General features: G+C 37.0%; 1 protein-coding gene across 1 annotated transcript; it reads right to left on the reverse strand.

The window, feature by feature from the left end:
• Window positions 1-1,377: 1,377 nt before the first annotated feature.
• LOC140158566 (uncharacterized) lies at window positions 1,378-3,727 on the reverse strand. Its single transcript, XM_072181703.1, has one exon. The coding sequence runs from the start codon at window positions 3,411-3,413 to the stop codon at window positions 2,247-2,249; it is 1,167 nt and encodes a 388-aa protein (XP_072037804.1). The 5' UTR covers window positions 3,414-3,727; the 3' UTR covers window positions 1,378-2,246.
• Between the last annotated feature and the right edge of the window lie 9,161 nt (window positions 3,728-12,888).

Below are 12,888 nucleotides of genomic sequence, written 5' to 3' on the forward strand. Positions count from 1 at the left end.
CAAAGTGAGGTTCAATTTGAAAATCAAAGTGACCATGATGACTGCAAAGATGTTTTTAATCGGAGATATCAGTGACGGCAAATAATGCAGAAACAACCAAGTTGTGAAACTAAAACCGATAGAACATTGCAGAAGGTACAGATTCACTCATTAATCCTAAAGGGTGCCCCATAATGATCTATACCGGGAAAGTTGAATATTAATAGGTATGAAAAGCATTGGTATTGGTCGTAATGTTTTAAATTCCAAATGCAATATATATTTAGCTTTCTTAGGAATTTTAGATTTTTAAAGTTGGACGTTTCTAGTACAAGTTACAGAATTTCGGGTTAAAATTTCAAGTATTGATAAATGACCTACTTTGAAAAAATGCCATATCAAGAATTATTATACGAGGGGCAGTCAGTATGTTTTAAGAGTTGACTCGTGACGTCATTTGTGGAGTGTTTTCATGGCATTTCTAAATGATTACATAAACACTGTACCTTTGTCTTTCAAACAACACATGTAAGAATTATATCATACACATGATTACGTAACAGCATTAGCATAAAATCAATAGTCTATGGACACTGCCAAATCACGCAAAAAGGCGGGCCTTTTAAATTACAGAAAAAACACGTGTTTACAATGTCCGAGAACGGCAAAAGTACAAGGTGCATATGGCTAGTTTTGGGCAGGAATAAACACTAGGTCCTCAGTTTGCATTTGGTAAAATATGAGAGTTGCCATTGAACTTTGGTGGAAATGGAACGTCTGGAAACTTCAACAACTTTAGGGCTTGAATGGAAGCGAAATTATTCTGCAAAAATGGCGAAAATGAAAAAGCAGTTATTACAAATGACATCAATTATCTCCAAAATGAAACAGACTAAAATTTAATGACTGGTCACGTGTGAGAGCTGGTACTCAGTGCGATGATAACTGGTGCAACTCAAACAACAATCTGCGCATGCGTAGGTGGGATGACCGATACAACGTGGTGGAAATGCACGAAAATTGCAAAATTCCATGTAAATAGGGCCTAAAATATTATAAAATGCTATGAAAATTGTGATTTAAATATTCATATGAATTTTTATGGATGATCTCAACCTGAAATGAACAGAAAAGTTTTAAAAATAAATTTCTCATTCAAACGGTGGCTCTCTCTTTGTACCACTACTTTTTGTATAAATGTAAAAATTGTAGAATAACAGTTATATTTTAATCACGGATTCAAATATTTTCTAGGGAGTCTCCCGTTTAAATGTTTGGAGATTAGTCAACAGAACTGGCAAAAAATTTAAATTTCCACGTTTACTATTTTTGGCAATATCAAGATTTTTAAAGAAAGAAAAGCCTTGTTTTTGTCAAAAATAAGACATATTTGACCACGCATTTTAAATAAACTAAAACCTTTACAGCCCAACAAACATGGTTTAATAAACTGGTTGTTTGTGTTCTATTACTGTTCCAAAAGGCAGCATTCTCCATTCTTTAATTCCCGAGAAAATATAGAAATTACAACAATACCTCATTTCAGCCTCTTATTTCCCTTAACAAAAACGACTCAATTTCACCAGGTGACTCTAGACCATTGATTTTATGCTAATGCTGTTACGTAATAATGTGTGTGATATAATTTTTACATGTGTTGTTTGAAAAACAAAGGTACAGTGTTTATGTAATCATTGAGAAATGCCATGAAAACGATTCACAAATGACGTCACGAGTCAACTCTTAAAATATACTGACTGCCCCTCGTATAGCCCTATATCTGTGCCAAATTTAGTTATTTCCTATAAATAAAATTTATGATTTGTCCAATATATTGCACAGTACGGCTGGATGATAGCGATAAAGCATCCATGTGTTATGAGGCCGTTGCGCTATAAGTTACGCACATCCAATTATTTCCTTTTCAATGATATCAATGTCATGCGATCACGCCAAAACGATCAAGCTATTTCAGTGAAAGTAACAGAATAAGTAGGTGACAATTGTGCCAATGTATTTCACGTTTTAAAATTAGGTACACTGTTCATTTTATATATTTTATATATTTTATATATTTATATATATTTTTTTTCAAACACGGTATAGATCATTTTTGGACACCCTGTATGTTGGTTTGTGCACATGACAATAACATATTCAACATGTTCAACCATGGAGAGTGCCGGGGACAGTGGGGCTTGCTACGGAATAAGACCACACTTATTATACAGAATCACTTTTTTAATTTTAAAGCATCAGCATTATGTTTACCAAGGTGATCCAGAGTGGTTATAATATTTAACTGTTGATCCTTCGCCTGATCTAGTTCTACGGTTATTGTTCCTCGACCGTGTGTACATCGCTATAAAGGCAATGATGACGCCGATAGCAATTCCAGTAACGGCTGCTCCAACAATTGTAGCTTTCACAGAATTCTTTGATGGTTCTCCCATTCTAGGATCCTCCAATGGACGGGGATTTCGTCTTGATTTGGGTGGTCGGTTTGGATTCCAAGTTGAACGTGGTGGGACAGGTCTATGTCTGGGTGGTAATGTTGGTGGTACTGGATTACCTGGTGGAGGGTTAGAATTGGGATTTAGTCTTGGATTTGATCTTGGTGGGACAGGTCTAGGTCTTGGATTAGGTCTCCAAGGTGGAATAGTCGGTGCTGGTGTAGTAGGTGGTAATGTTGGTGGTACATTATCTACCACTGTTATTAGACTGTGAGCAAACGTTGTATATCCATTGATATCTGTGCCTTGACACGACACACGGGCTCTATTCATATCCATCGTCAATCCAATCAAACGCAATTTTTCTCCAGAATTTCCAAAAGGGAATATATACGGACTACGCACAACTGGATGACCATTAATAGTCCAAATGTAGCCGTAGTTCTCTTTCTTGTTTGGTACACACGAAAAAATCATGTTGTTTCCAGTTAATACTGAAACTTGTGGTCCAGGAGTGATGGAAATTCCCAGTGCTGTAAGAGGATTTACTTGGCACTTACGCGGGTACCTTGGTCGAGATGGATGATCTTCTTGACAGCTTAATACTATTCCAACATCATTGGCCGTCAAAAATCTAGTATGTCGTATTGTTCCATTAAGTCCCCATTTACCAATCCATTTGGTGCCTGTATACCATCTGACTTTCCCCATAGGATTGCCGCCTCTTGTGGTGCAAGTGAATGTGACATTCATTAAAGGTAACACACCCGTGGAAGGACTCATTGAACAGAGTGGATATCCAGGATCAGGAGGCCTTCCAATCGCTAGCAAAGCACCTCGTCTGCTATGTTTGATAAGTTCAGGATCAGCATGTCCTTCATAGTATACACATTCATAAGTAGCTTCATCCGAGTTTCTAACATTAGTTATTTGTAAGTTATATTCGCCATTGCTGTGATTACCTAAAATAGAGTACCTCATCCGACGATCTGTATCCAGTGATGGATATAATAAATACTCGGAGCTGATATTTTGTTGTCCAGCAACACCAGCAACTTTATAATTCCACGACACCTCTCCTTTTCCATACCGTGCTCTTCTAATAGCACAAGGAAGTGTAACAGTTCCACCTAAATCTGCATAAACGTCTTTTGGTGTCTTTTTTAAACTGTGCTTCGCTCAACTCTATGTGACATAGACATAGAAAAAGACATACGAATAATCTAATACGCCGTTTCAACACAGTCAAAACGGACGACAAACTTTCCATGATGATAAAATTTAAGTTCTCGAAGTATTTTCCACGTATAGCCTACAAGACGCTTCTTCAAAGTGTGCTTTGTGCCAGGAGCTTGAAAGCGATTCTAACTCATTGTTGTTGCGTTAATATAAGTACTTTCGCAAACCTTCTGCTCTGCCAAATTTTCGTTGACGTATCAAAATTGATAGTAGTAGATAAATAATAGAAAACGAAAGAAATAAAGTGCATTGTTAATCGTGTATTTCTGTTGATTGCCAATAATCTCATAATGGGCGCTTCCATACTAGTTGCCAGAGATGTTAACGCTTTGTTATAAATGAGCTATGATATTACAGGACACGGGTCGAAGCTTTATAAGACAATAGTTATAACTTCTTTCCTTAATAAAATTCAATCAGAATAAATTCGGTAAATGTTTGACAACCTTGGCCTTAAATTTTAAATGAAAGTTTAAAGTTCTTAAGTTTAAATGAAAGATTGCTGCTGTTTTGAAGCTGGTTATATACATAGCAAATTATTTAAGATGCAGTATGTACGTCTACATTCGCGTGTAAAACCTTAATAAAAGCCTAAGTAATCCAACGTTTCTCTGTACCATATAGTGCAGTTATACTGCAAAACAAACATGATTCGACCTTTGCAGTACTTAAACCCGGTTAACAGGAAACTACTCCAGCAAAATCAATCGATAAAGTCTAATCTATCATCCACATTGAATGGTGGACTCTACTTATGCCCAAATATGGCACTTGCCAATCAATAATCACCCACTTGAAATCCATTGACTCGCTGCACTGACCAAAGTTATGGACAGATATGGGAGCTTTTTGCTGTTATCTGTCATTTACATATCAAGGTGGTACGAACTTTTGCAGATGCCCCACATACTCAGTTTTTAGCCTACATGTAATATATACATTATTCTTGATAGAGGTTATCCACGTTACTCATGTGTGACTTCTAACAAAAGGCGCTGGTTTCCGTAGTATTCCTCATTCAAACTAATTCAAATGCACGACCTCGAAGTAACTTGCATGACTTTGGCGGGCTATTTTGAAACAGTCATGGTTGCACATGCAGGTTCTTCTTTTGAAAATCCTAAACAAGGTATAGCAGTCGCTGATAGGATATGCAACTTATAGAACACGGATATAATCTCTATTGACAGCAATTACAAAGAATATCCGTCAAGTGGTGTAGCTTTAATGCCCTTCGGAAGAGAACGGCCTACAAGTGAGTGACAGTCACTTAAAGTTACTAAAATACCAAAGTGCGAATATTTCCAAATATCTAAATTAGCTAAAAATTTAGGACATGTTATAAAACTATAACTAGAATTTCAGAGAATACAAAACATATTGGCTGGTTATTTTTCACACCGTGACGTTAACTAGGAAATGCCCTATACCTCTAACATACACTGTGTCTGTAGAGGTCGCACCTCAATGGTGAGAGCACTGTGTATTGTGTATAGGAAAATTAACAGTAACTACAGTATGCGTAAATTAGTATGAATGACTTTAACCTGTAAAGTTATCAGTCATAATTTTGCCCTAGACGAAACTCCACCCATATTTTAATTGCAATACTACTGATAAAACCAAGCTATCAATCATTAGCACGAAATGTTTCTTGTCACCAATAAAACCAATTTTTTTAAAGATTATATTATATACTAGGCGGTTACCCATGATATTTGGCGGTTCTCGGCTGTCGCGATTACCTGGCTGATGGTGACTGCACCACCACCAAGTTTTATGCCATACAACAGTTTTTACTCAGATGACACCTGGTGACCCTGAAATGACTGTACCCACCAAGTTTTATGCTCATACAACAGTTTTTACTAATTTGACATCAGATGACCCCGTGTGACCCTGGATGACCCCAAAATGACCTTCCATTATGCAGTCATGTCTACAGCAGAATTCACCACGACCTTTGCAGGACTTAAACCCCATTAAACCAAGATAAACCTCATTGAAAACAGCTCAACTATGTTAAATCAGGGATGTGTCTCATATCCATGGTTAAATCCACAAGTACATGTTTCTGATTTACCTGTGCATTATTGCAATGAGCTGTGGTGAAATAGGTACCATGATTTCAGTTGGATGCACCATTACAAAGCAAACGCACAGTAACAATAGTGTGCGTGACCTTTGTTTCCCAAATGAGAACAATAGTATGCATATTGTTAACCAGGCTTGTTGATGTCAAACTTGTCAGAGTAATTGTGATTGTATCACACAAGTAAATGAGAAACGTGTGGTTTTAGACTTAACACGGTTTGGAAATAAGTTTTTCATTTTTTAGCTCTCTATCGGGCAGTCAGAACTCCATATTTCGGAGGGCTCGACAACAATATTCCCATAATCGCATTTTAATAATATTTAGATGACCATAGAGGAAAAGAATTGAAGTTTATTTTCTATGGCGAAATTTGATCAAACCGATCACCCGACGGTGCCCCTTCGAAGTTGGAGCTATCACAAGTCAGCTGTTGAGCATAATTTGACACTGAAATTACACGTCCGACTGCTATGAAATTTTGGAATTCTCTCTTCGGAAAAATAGCGCGACAGCAGCTTTCCCGTGACATTTTTTACTTCAAATTGTAGTGTGTTAAGGATGAATATTATAATTCACATGTGAGCCTCTATGGCTAATATTGGGTGAAGGGTTTTCCCGCCAGCTCACTAACTAGTCTATTGTCTATACCTACAGTACAGTGAGTGAGCTAGAGGTCAATCATCAATTGGAGCGCTGCGTGTGCACTGAATAGGAAAAACGGACAGTAACTGCATAATGACAAAATTTGACTCTAATGTTGACTGTACCCACCAAGTTTCATACCCATGATGCGACAGTTTTGAGTGATTTGACCTCAGGTGACCCCTGATGACCTCGGATGACCCCAAAATGGGTCCCCTGTAGGACTACATGCAACAAAGTATTAACACCCACCCACCCACCACACCCCATACACGTAGGACTATTCAGTAAACAGCAACAGCTGTGGTACACTGATTAACCATGCACACTGTGAACAAGAGAGACTGACATGACAACATCAACATATGGAGAGTAAGAGAGACGACTCCCCTGGGAGGGGGCCCCAGGGTCGGATGACTTAACGAACATAAACTCTTTCTTGCCAGTGAAAGAACTACACCCACCCACAGAATTTGAGCCCCGTACGACCTACGACGGCGTCACATTAGTCTACTGTAGTAGACCAGTTTAATTTATCATTCCCTAAATTAATCTCTCTGACCTGACCATGGAAAAGTCATCATTCCTGTTCTGATTCAACAGCTCAGATATCCATGAGAAAACTTCTCTTTCTCTGGGCAGGGCAGTCACTAAAGATGTGATGTGTTTCGTCATAGATAAATGGTTTCATGCATGGAAACGTATGAATTGTTTATCAAAAAAAAAAAAAAAAAAGGAATGCAGCGCAGTCTAGCGTCACATTAGCAGTCACATACAAATAGACAGACGGTGAATATCATATTATAATATAGATATTGATTTGTATAGAGGCCGTCAGCTTTTCGCCATCTTGTGGGTACAAATGATAGGCGGGATTCTGCGTCGGACACTACGCGCAGGGTGCAGCTTGCCACGCAGCTGTTATCACGCATCACCACGGTAATTTTGCTGTTCACGCATGGAGATCGAACGACCATCGCAGTCTGTACCCACAAGATGGCGGCATATGACGTCACGCTGACGGCCTCTATTGTTACGAGCCGTAATGATTTAAGGCCAAAATCACCTTTTCCCTGCTCTCACACGAATGCACAACAATAACACACTGTTTGATTAAGTTAACAATATCTCAATCTTTAATGTAAAGTAAAATATGATTGAAAATGATTCTATACCGTATGAACAATAAATGCACATCAATGTTCTGGCTACGTATATTCTGATTCACCTCACGGTCCTGCGAAGATCACTATTCAGCGAAGTCCACTATACACTTGAATTTATATATCCTTTGCGTATAACACCCTTGCACAGATGTCAATTTCCAAACTGGTGCTGCTTTCACCAATCACTCAAATCTTCCAGGAAATTGTCTTTTCTTGCACTGGTCCACTTTGTTGACAGATGTATTGTTTTATAAACCAGATTCCGGTAATTTGACAAAAGAATATTAATCCATTGTAGAGGAGGCGCACTTTTGTGTAAACAAAATCTCCTTTGTTATGGCTATTTTAATAATACATTATTGGTTATGCAAAATGTCTGATTCACAGGTACCATTTTAAAGCACATTTACTTCCAACACATGAGAAAAAAACTATTGCTTTCACCTTTTATAACGAAGTAGTAAAACTGGAAATTCCCCGCCTATAATTAATTATTTCTGTCACTTCTCCCATAAAATGATTATTTGAACAGGGGGTTTCCCATCTCTCATATCTCTCATGAAATAGCTGTAAATTGTAAACAAAGATAAATTATCAAATTAAATTATTCAGGGCACATCACAGTATATTGTTGCGCGATACATTTTTTTTTCGTGACCTCAATATAACCGTACAGCGCAAGCGGTCCTCGAAAATATATAAATGAGCAACAGTGAGTCTTCATGTGCTCATTAGAAAAAGTGGCAAAAATCTTATGAAAAAGATGGATATACACGTGTTTCATGTGCGGTATATTGGTGTTTAAGGTCCTTCCCGTACTGACTGGAAGAATTCCGTCCAGTAAACTACCCTAAAGATTCCCCTTCGACTAATGGCGAACAGGGGCTCCTTTACCTTGAGGAAAATTTCATATACAAATAGAGAGGTCCTCCCTCTGAAACTCTTAACAAAAATTAAGGGTCCATGCCCTTATTTGCTGGTGGGATATTTACTGGAGGACGCTTTTAGTTTGTGCCTAAAAGCCTGCCTAAAAGTTCAGTTATGTCAAGGGAGCCCATGGCGCCATTAGGCGAATCTTTACGGTAGTAAAAAAGGGATGTACTTAGCTTTTTCCGGTCTGGTGAAGGACAGCTAGTCCGAAAGCTCACCAAATAAACTGTGTTTAAACTGCTATTTCTTCCACTTGTATTTTTTCCGATGGAGCAGTTGTCAACATAAATATATATTCAGAGAATACCTCGGACCCGGGACCTCGGATGCCGGACGTGTTCAGGATGCACCTAAAATGTTCATGATGTAAATCTTCTAATGGCGATTTCATGATTAAGTGACGGTATTTGATTTTGTACTTGTGGGTTGAGAATACTGTTTGTGCAAGAAAATACTACATATTATCTGGATAAATGTTTCCAAGTCCAAATTAAACTATAAATAATTTTTAGATTGAAAAATTATCGTTGCACTTCCCGTTGTATTTAGACTTGGATGTCTTTGGAAAAGTCGTGATATGGTGAACAGGCCGTTTGTCAGAGAGGTCAGGTCAAAGTTAGAGGTTTGTAACATTTTAGGTTAGAATTATGGTTTAGTTTAAAATGGTTAAGGGTAGGATTAGGTTAATGTTAGGATTATAATAGATTATAGTTTAGGGTTATGATTAAGGTAAGGAAACCTTATTGGGTTTCGGACTTACTAACACGACCCTTCAGATTTTTCTAGTCTGTAGAACATGCCACCGAAACAATATCCGCAAACGTAATGTCCAGCAAATGCCTAATCTAATTAAATGATTTGTGCACAATCATTAGTCAAAGGTTTAGGTCACGAAACTTGTTTTAATCATTGCCCTTGTTTGTATTGGGAAGGTCAAATGTCATTTGTTCCGGATTGATAGTGGTTGAATTTGATCACACTAACATTTTGTATACAAAGACTTATTAAAACGATCCATATTAATTTCAAATTAAGATTAAAATGATTTTTCAATACTACAAAGAAAATAAAGACGATAGACTTTCATATAATTTCATTATTATTCATTAGAATCGCTCTTGTTTACGGCTTATTGCCGCTGGTCCAAACCCAATTCGTGCAGTGCCACTTCATCCTATTTAATTTCGTCAAATGTCAGTTCGTCCAATTCTGACCAATTGCCTTTTGTACTTTGGGTAATAAATATTGAAATGATGAAAAACTAACATAATTATGTTCGATGTAATCAGCTAGGGTGTTCGTGAATAGCACTTACATTATTAAAAATCCGGAGGGTCTTCTTAATTAGATGAAGCTATATATACGTGGATGTACCACCGTTTAGGGGTACCTTTTCAGCGATTTCGGTTATCGATGTGTATTTTGTCAAAAGTGCCCTTAAGGGTGGTCTTAACCCTGGAATTATGGAAACTTTCGGGCTTCATAACTGCTAAATTATTAGTCTAAAGAATATAAAAGTATACATTTTTAGACTGGAAATGACTTGCTGAATTCATCTGTGAGGTCCAATTTGGGCCAAAATTCTCATTTTGGAGAAAATCCCAAAAACAGGTTAATTATTAATTTTAAAAACTAGATAAAAATATCTAGGGACCACTTTTTTACTTTTTTGAATTTTGACCAACTTTGAGAAATTTGCACCAAAAATGGTCAAAAAATGCAAAAATAAAAAAAAAATCATAAAAAAGCCTGATTTTCGCCCAAATTTCAAATATTTTTTTTGGTGAAGTTGGTCAAAATTCAAAAAAATGAAAAAACGCTCCCTAGATATTTTTATCTAGTTTTTAAAAATCAATAAAAAAATTTTTTTGGCCAAACAATTTTTTTGTTACGTTGCACGAAAAAAAAAAAAAAAAAAAACTGTTTTTTAGGATTTTCTCCAAAATGAGCATTTTGGCCCAAATTGGGCCTCACAGATGAATTCATCAAGTCATTTCCATTCTAAAAATGTATACTTTTATATTCTTTAGACTAATAATTTAGCAGTTATGAGGCCCGAAAGTTTTCATAATTCCAGGGTTCAGACCAACCTTAAAAGCGCTCAATTAGGACAAATTATAAAGTAGGTATAGAGAAAGTCAACATCCGAAACATCCCCGTTAAAAAAGATACAAGCAGCACAATCAATAAGCTTGGTAGCTGTGCATAAATCATGAGCTTATAGCCAAAGTGACCATAATGACTGCAAAGATGTTTTTAATCGGAGATATCAGTGACGGCAAAATATAAATGCAGAAGTGAAACTAAAACCGATAGAACATTGTAAAAGGTACAGATTCACTAATTAATCCTAAAGGGTGCCCCATAATAATCTATAGCGGGAAAGTTGAATATTAATTGGTTTGAAAAGCATTGCTATTGGTCGTATTGATTTAAATCCAAATGCAACATATTATTTAGCTTTCTTAGGAATTTTAGATTTAAAAAAATGGACGTTTCTAGTACAAGTTATAGACTTTCGGGTTAAAATTGTAAATTTCAAGTATTGATAAATGACCTACTTTGAAAAAATCCCATATCAAGAATTATTCAGCCCTATATCTGTGCCAAATTTAGCTGTTCCTATAAATAAAATTTATGATTTGTCCAATATATTGAACTGGATGATAGCGATAAAGCACCCATAATTAATGAGTCCGCTATAAATTACGCACATCCAATGATATCAATGTCACGCCAAAACGATCAAGCTATTTCAAAGAAAGTTACAAGATAAGTAGGTGACAATTGTGCCAATGCCAAATAACTTATTCAACCTGTTCAATCATGGTGAGTACCGCGGACAATGGGGCTTGATACGGTAAACGTTGACCATGTTGACAGAAAATGGCAACTTATGAGATGCATCATGTGTACAAACCAATAGAATAGCAACTTCTGAATTTCCACCGGTTTTATAGTTTTATCACTTAGTTGTTTTTCCGTCACTATATCATGTATATCTCAGGTTAAAGAAAACATATTTGCGGTCACTATTGTCATCTTGATTTTCGGAATCAACGTTCACTTTGGCTATAAAGCTCTTTAAGGTCCTGTTTCACGAACTGATACCTCATCTATTGTGCTAACTGTAAGTTGTATATCCAGGGATCTTTGCATCCCAAACATTTGAAAACAGTCCTTACTATGAATGGTTACACAAGTTTGCTTGAGTTGGGTGTAGGCTGCTAGGTGATATTCATTACTTTGACAGTATTTTGAAATTGGTATTACAGCCTTAGGCCTAATGTACGATCTTTTTAAATTTTTAGATTTTTCTTTTTTTCTTCCAAAATGATAATATATGCAATCATTATGAAAGTTCCCAATACATTTGGACGCGAAAAACATTGGGAATTTGCAAAGAAACAACATCATAAACTTCACCTCTATCACTCGAAACATCTCGCACTATTTGGATTAGGACAGCGAGTGCGGCCTCAGTGTTAGTCTCCTACGCGGCCAGTTTGGTTACGTTCGCGTAACCTAGCTAGTTTTGTAGGCGACTACGGATTGCGATCGGGGCCGCCCTAAAGTCATAATCTAAAACATTATGATTTTATGTCGGACCAACAGAAAATCATCCCGTTTTACTACAAATAGGGCGAATTTGACAGTATGCTCATAAATTTAAGTTAGAACATGTGTAAGTATTACAAATATGCCAAAAATCGGGTTTGAAAAAATAAAGGTAAATTCTGAAAAAGATCGTACATTAAGGCTTTAATTAAGACCACACTTATTATACAGAATCACATTTTTAATTTTGAAAAAAAAAAAATTTTTAAGTGCATCAGCATTATGTTTACCAAGGTGATCCAGAGTGGTTATAATATTTAACTGTTGATCCAGAGTGGTTATAATATTTAACTGTTGATCCTTCGCCTGATCTAGTTCTACGGTTATTGTTCCTCGACCGTGTGTACATCGCTGTAAGGGCAATGATGACGCCGATAGCAATTCCAGTAACGGCTGCTCCAACAATTGTAGCTTTCACAGAATTCTTTGATGGTTCACCCATTCTAGGATCCTCCATTGGACGGGGATTTCGTCTTGATTTGGGTGGTCGGTTTGGATTCCAAGTTGAACGTGGTGGGACAGGTCCATGTCTGGGTGGTAATGTTGGTGGTACTGGATTACCTGGTGGAGGGTTAGGATTGGGATTTAGTCTTGGATTTGATCTAGGTGGGACAGGTCTAGGTCTTGGATTAGGTCTAGACGTAGGTGGTAATGCTGGTGGTACATTATCTACCACTGTTATTAGACTGTGAGCAAACGTTGTATATCCATTGATATCTGTGCCTTGACACGACACACGTGCTCTATTCATATCCATCGTTATTCC

The sequence above is a fragment of the Amphiura filiformis genome, chromosome 8, assembly GCF_039555335.1.
Source record: "Amphiura filiformis chromosome 8, Afil_fr2py, whole genome shotgun sequence".
Lineage (NCBI taxonomy): Eukaryota > Metazoa > Echinodermata > Ophiuroidea > Amphilepidida > Amphiuridae > Amphiura > Amphiura filiformis.

Excerpts from the sequence above, each read along its gene's own strand:
- LOC140158566 (XM_072181703.1), bottom strand. The coding sequence starts at position 3,413 with ATGAGGTACTCTATTTTAGGTAATCACAGCAATGGCGAATATAACTTA.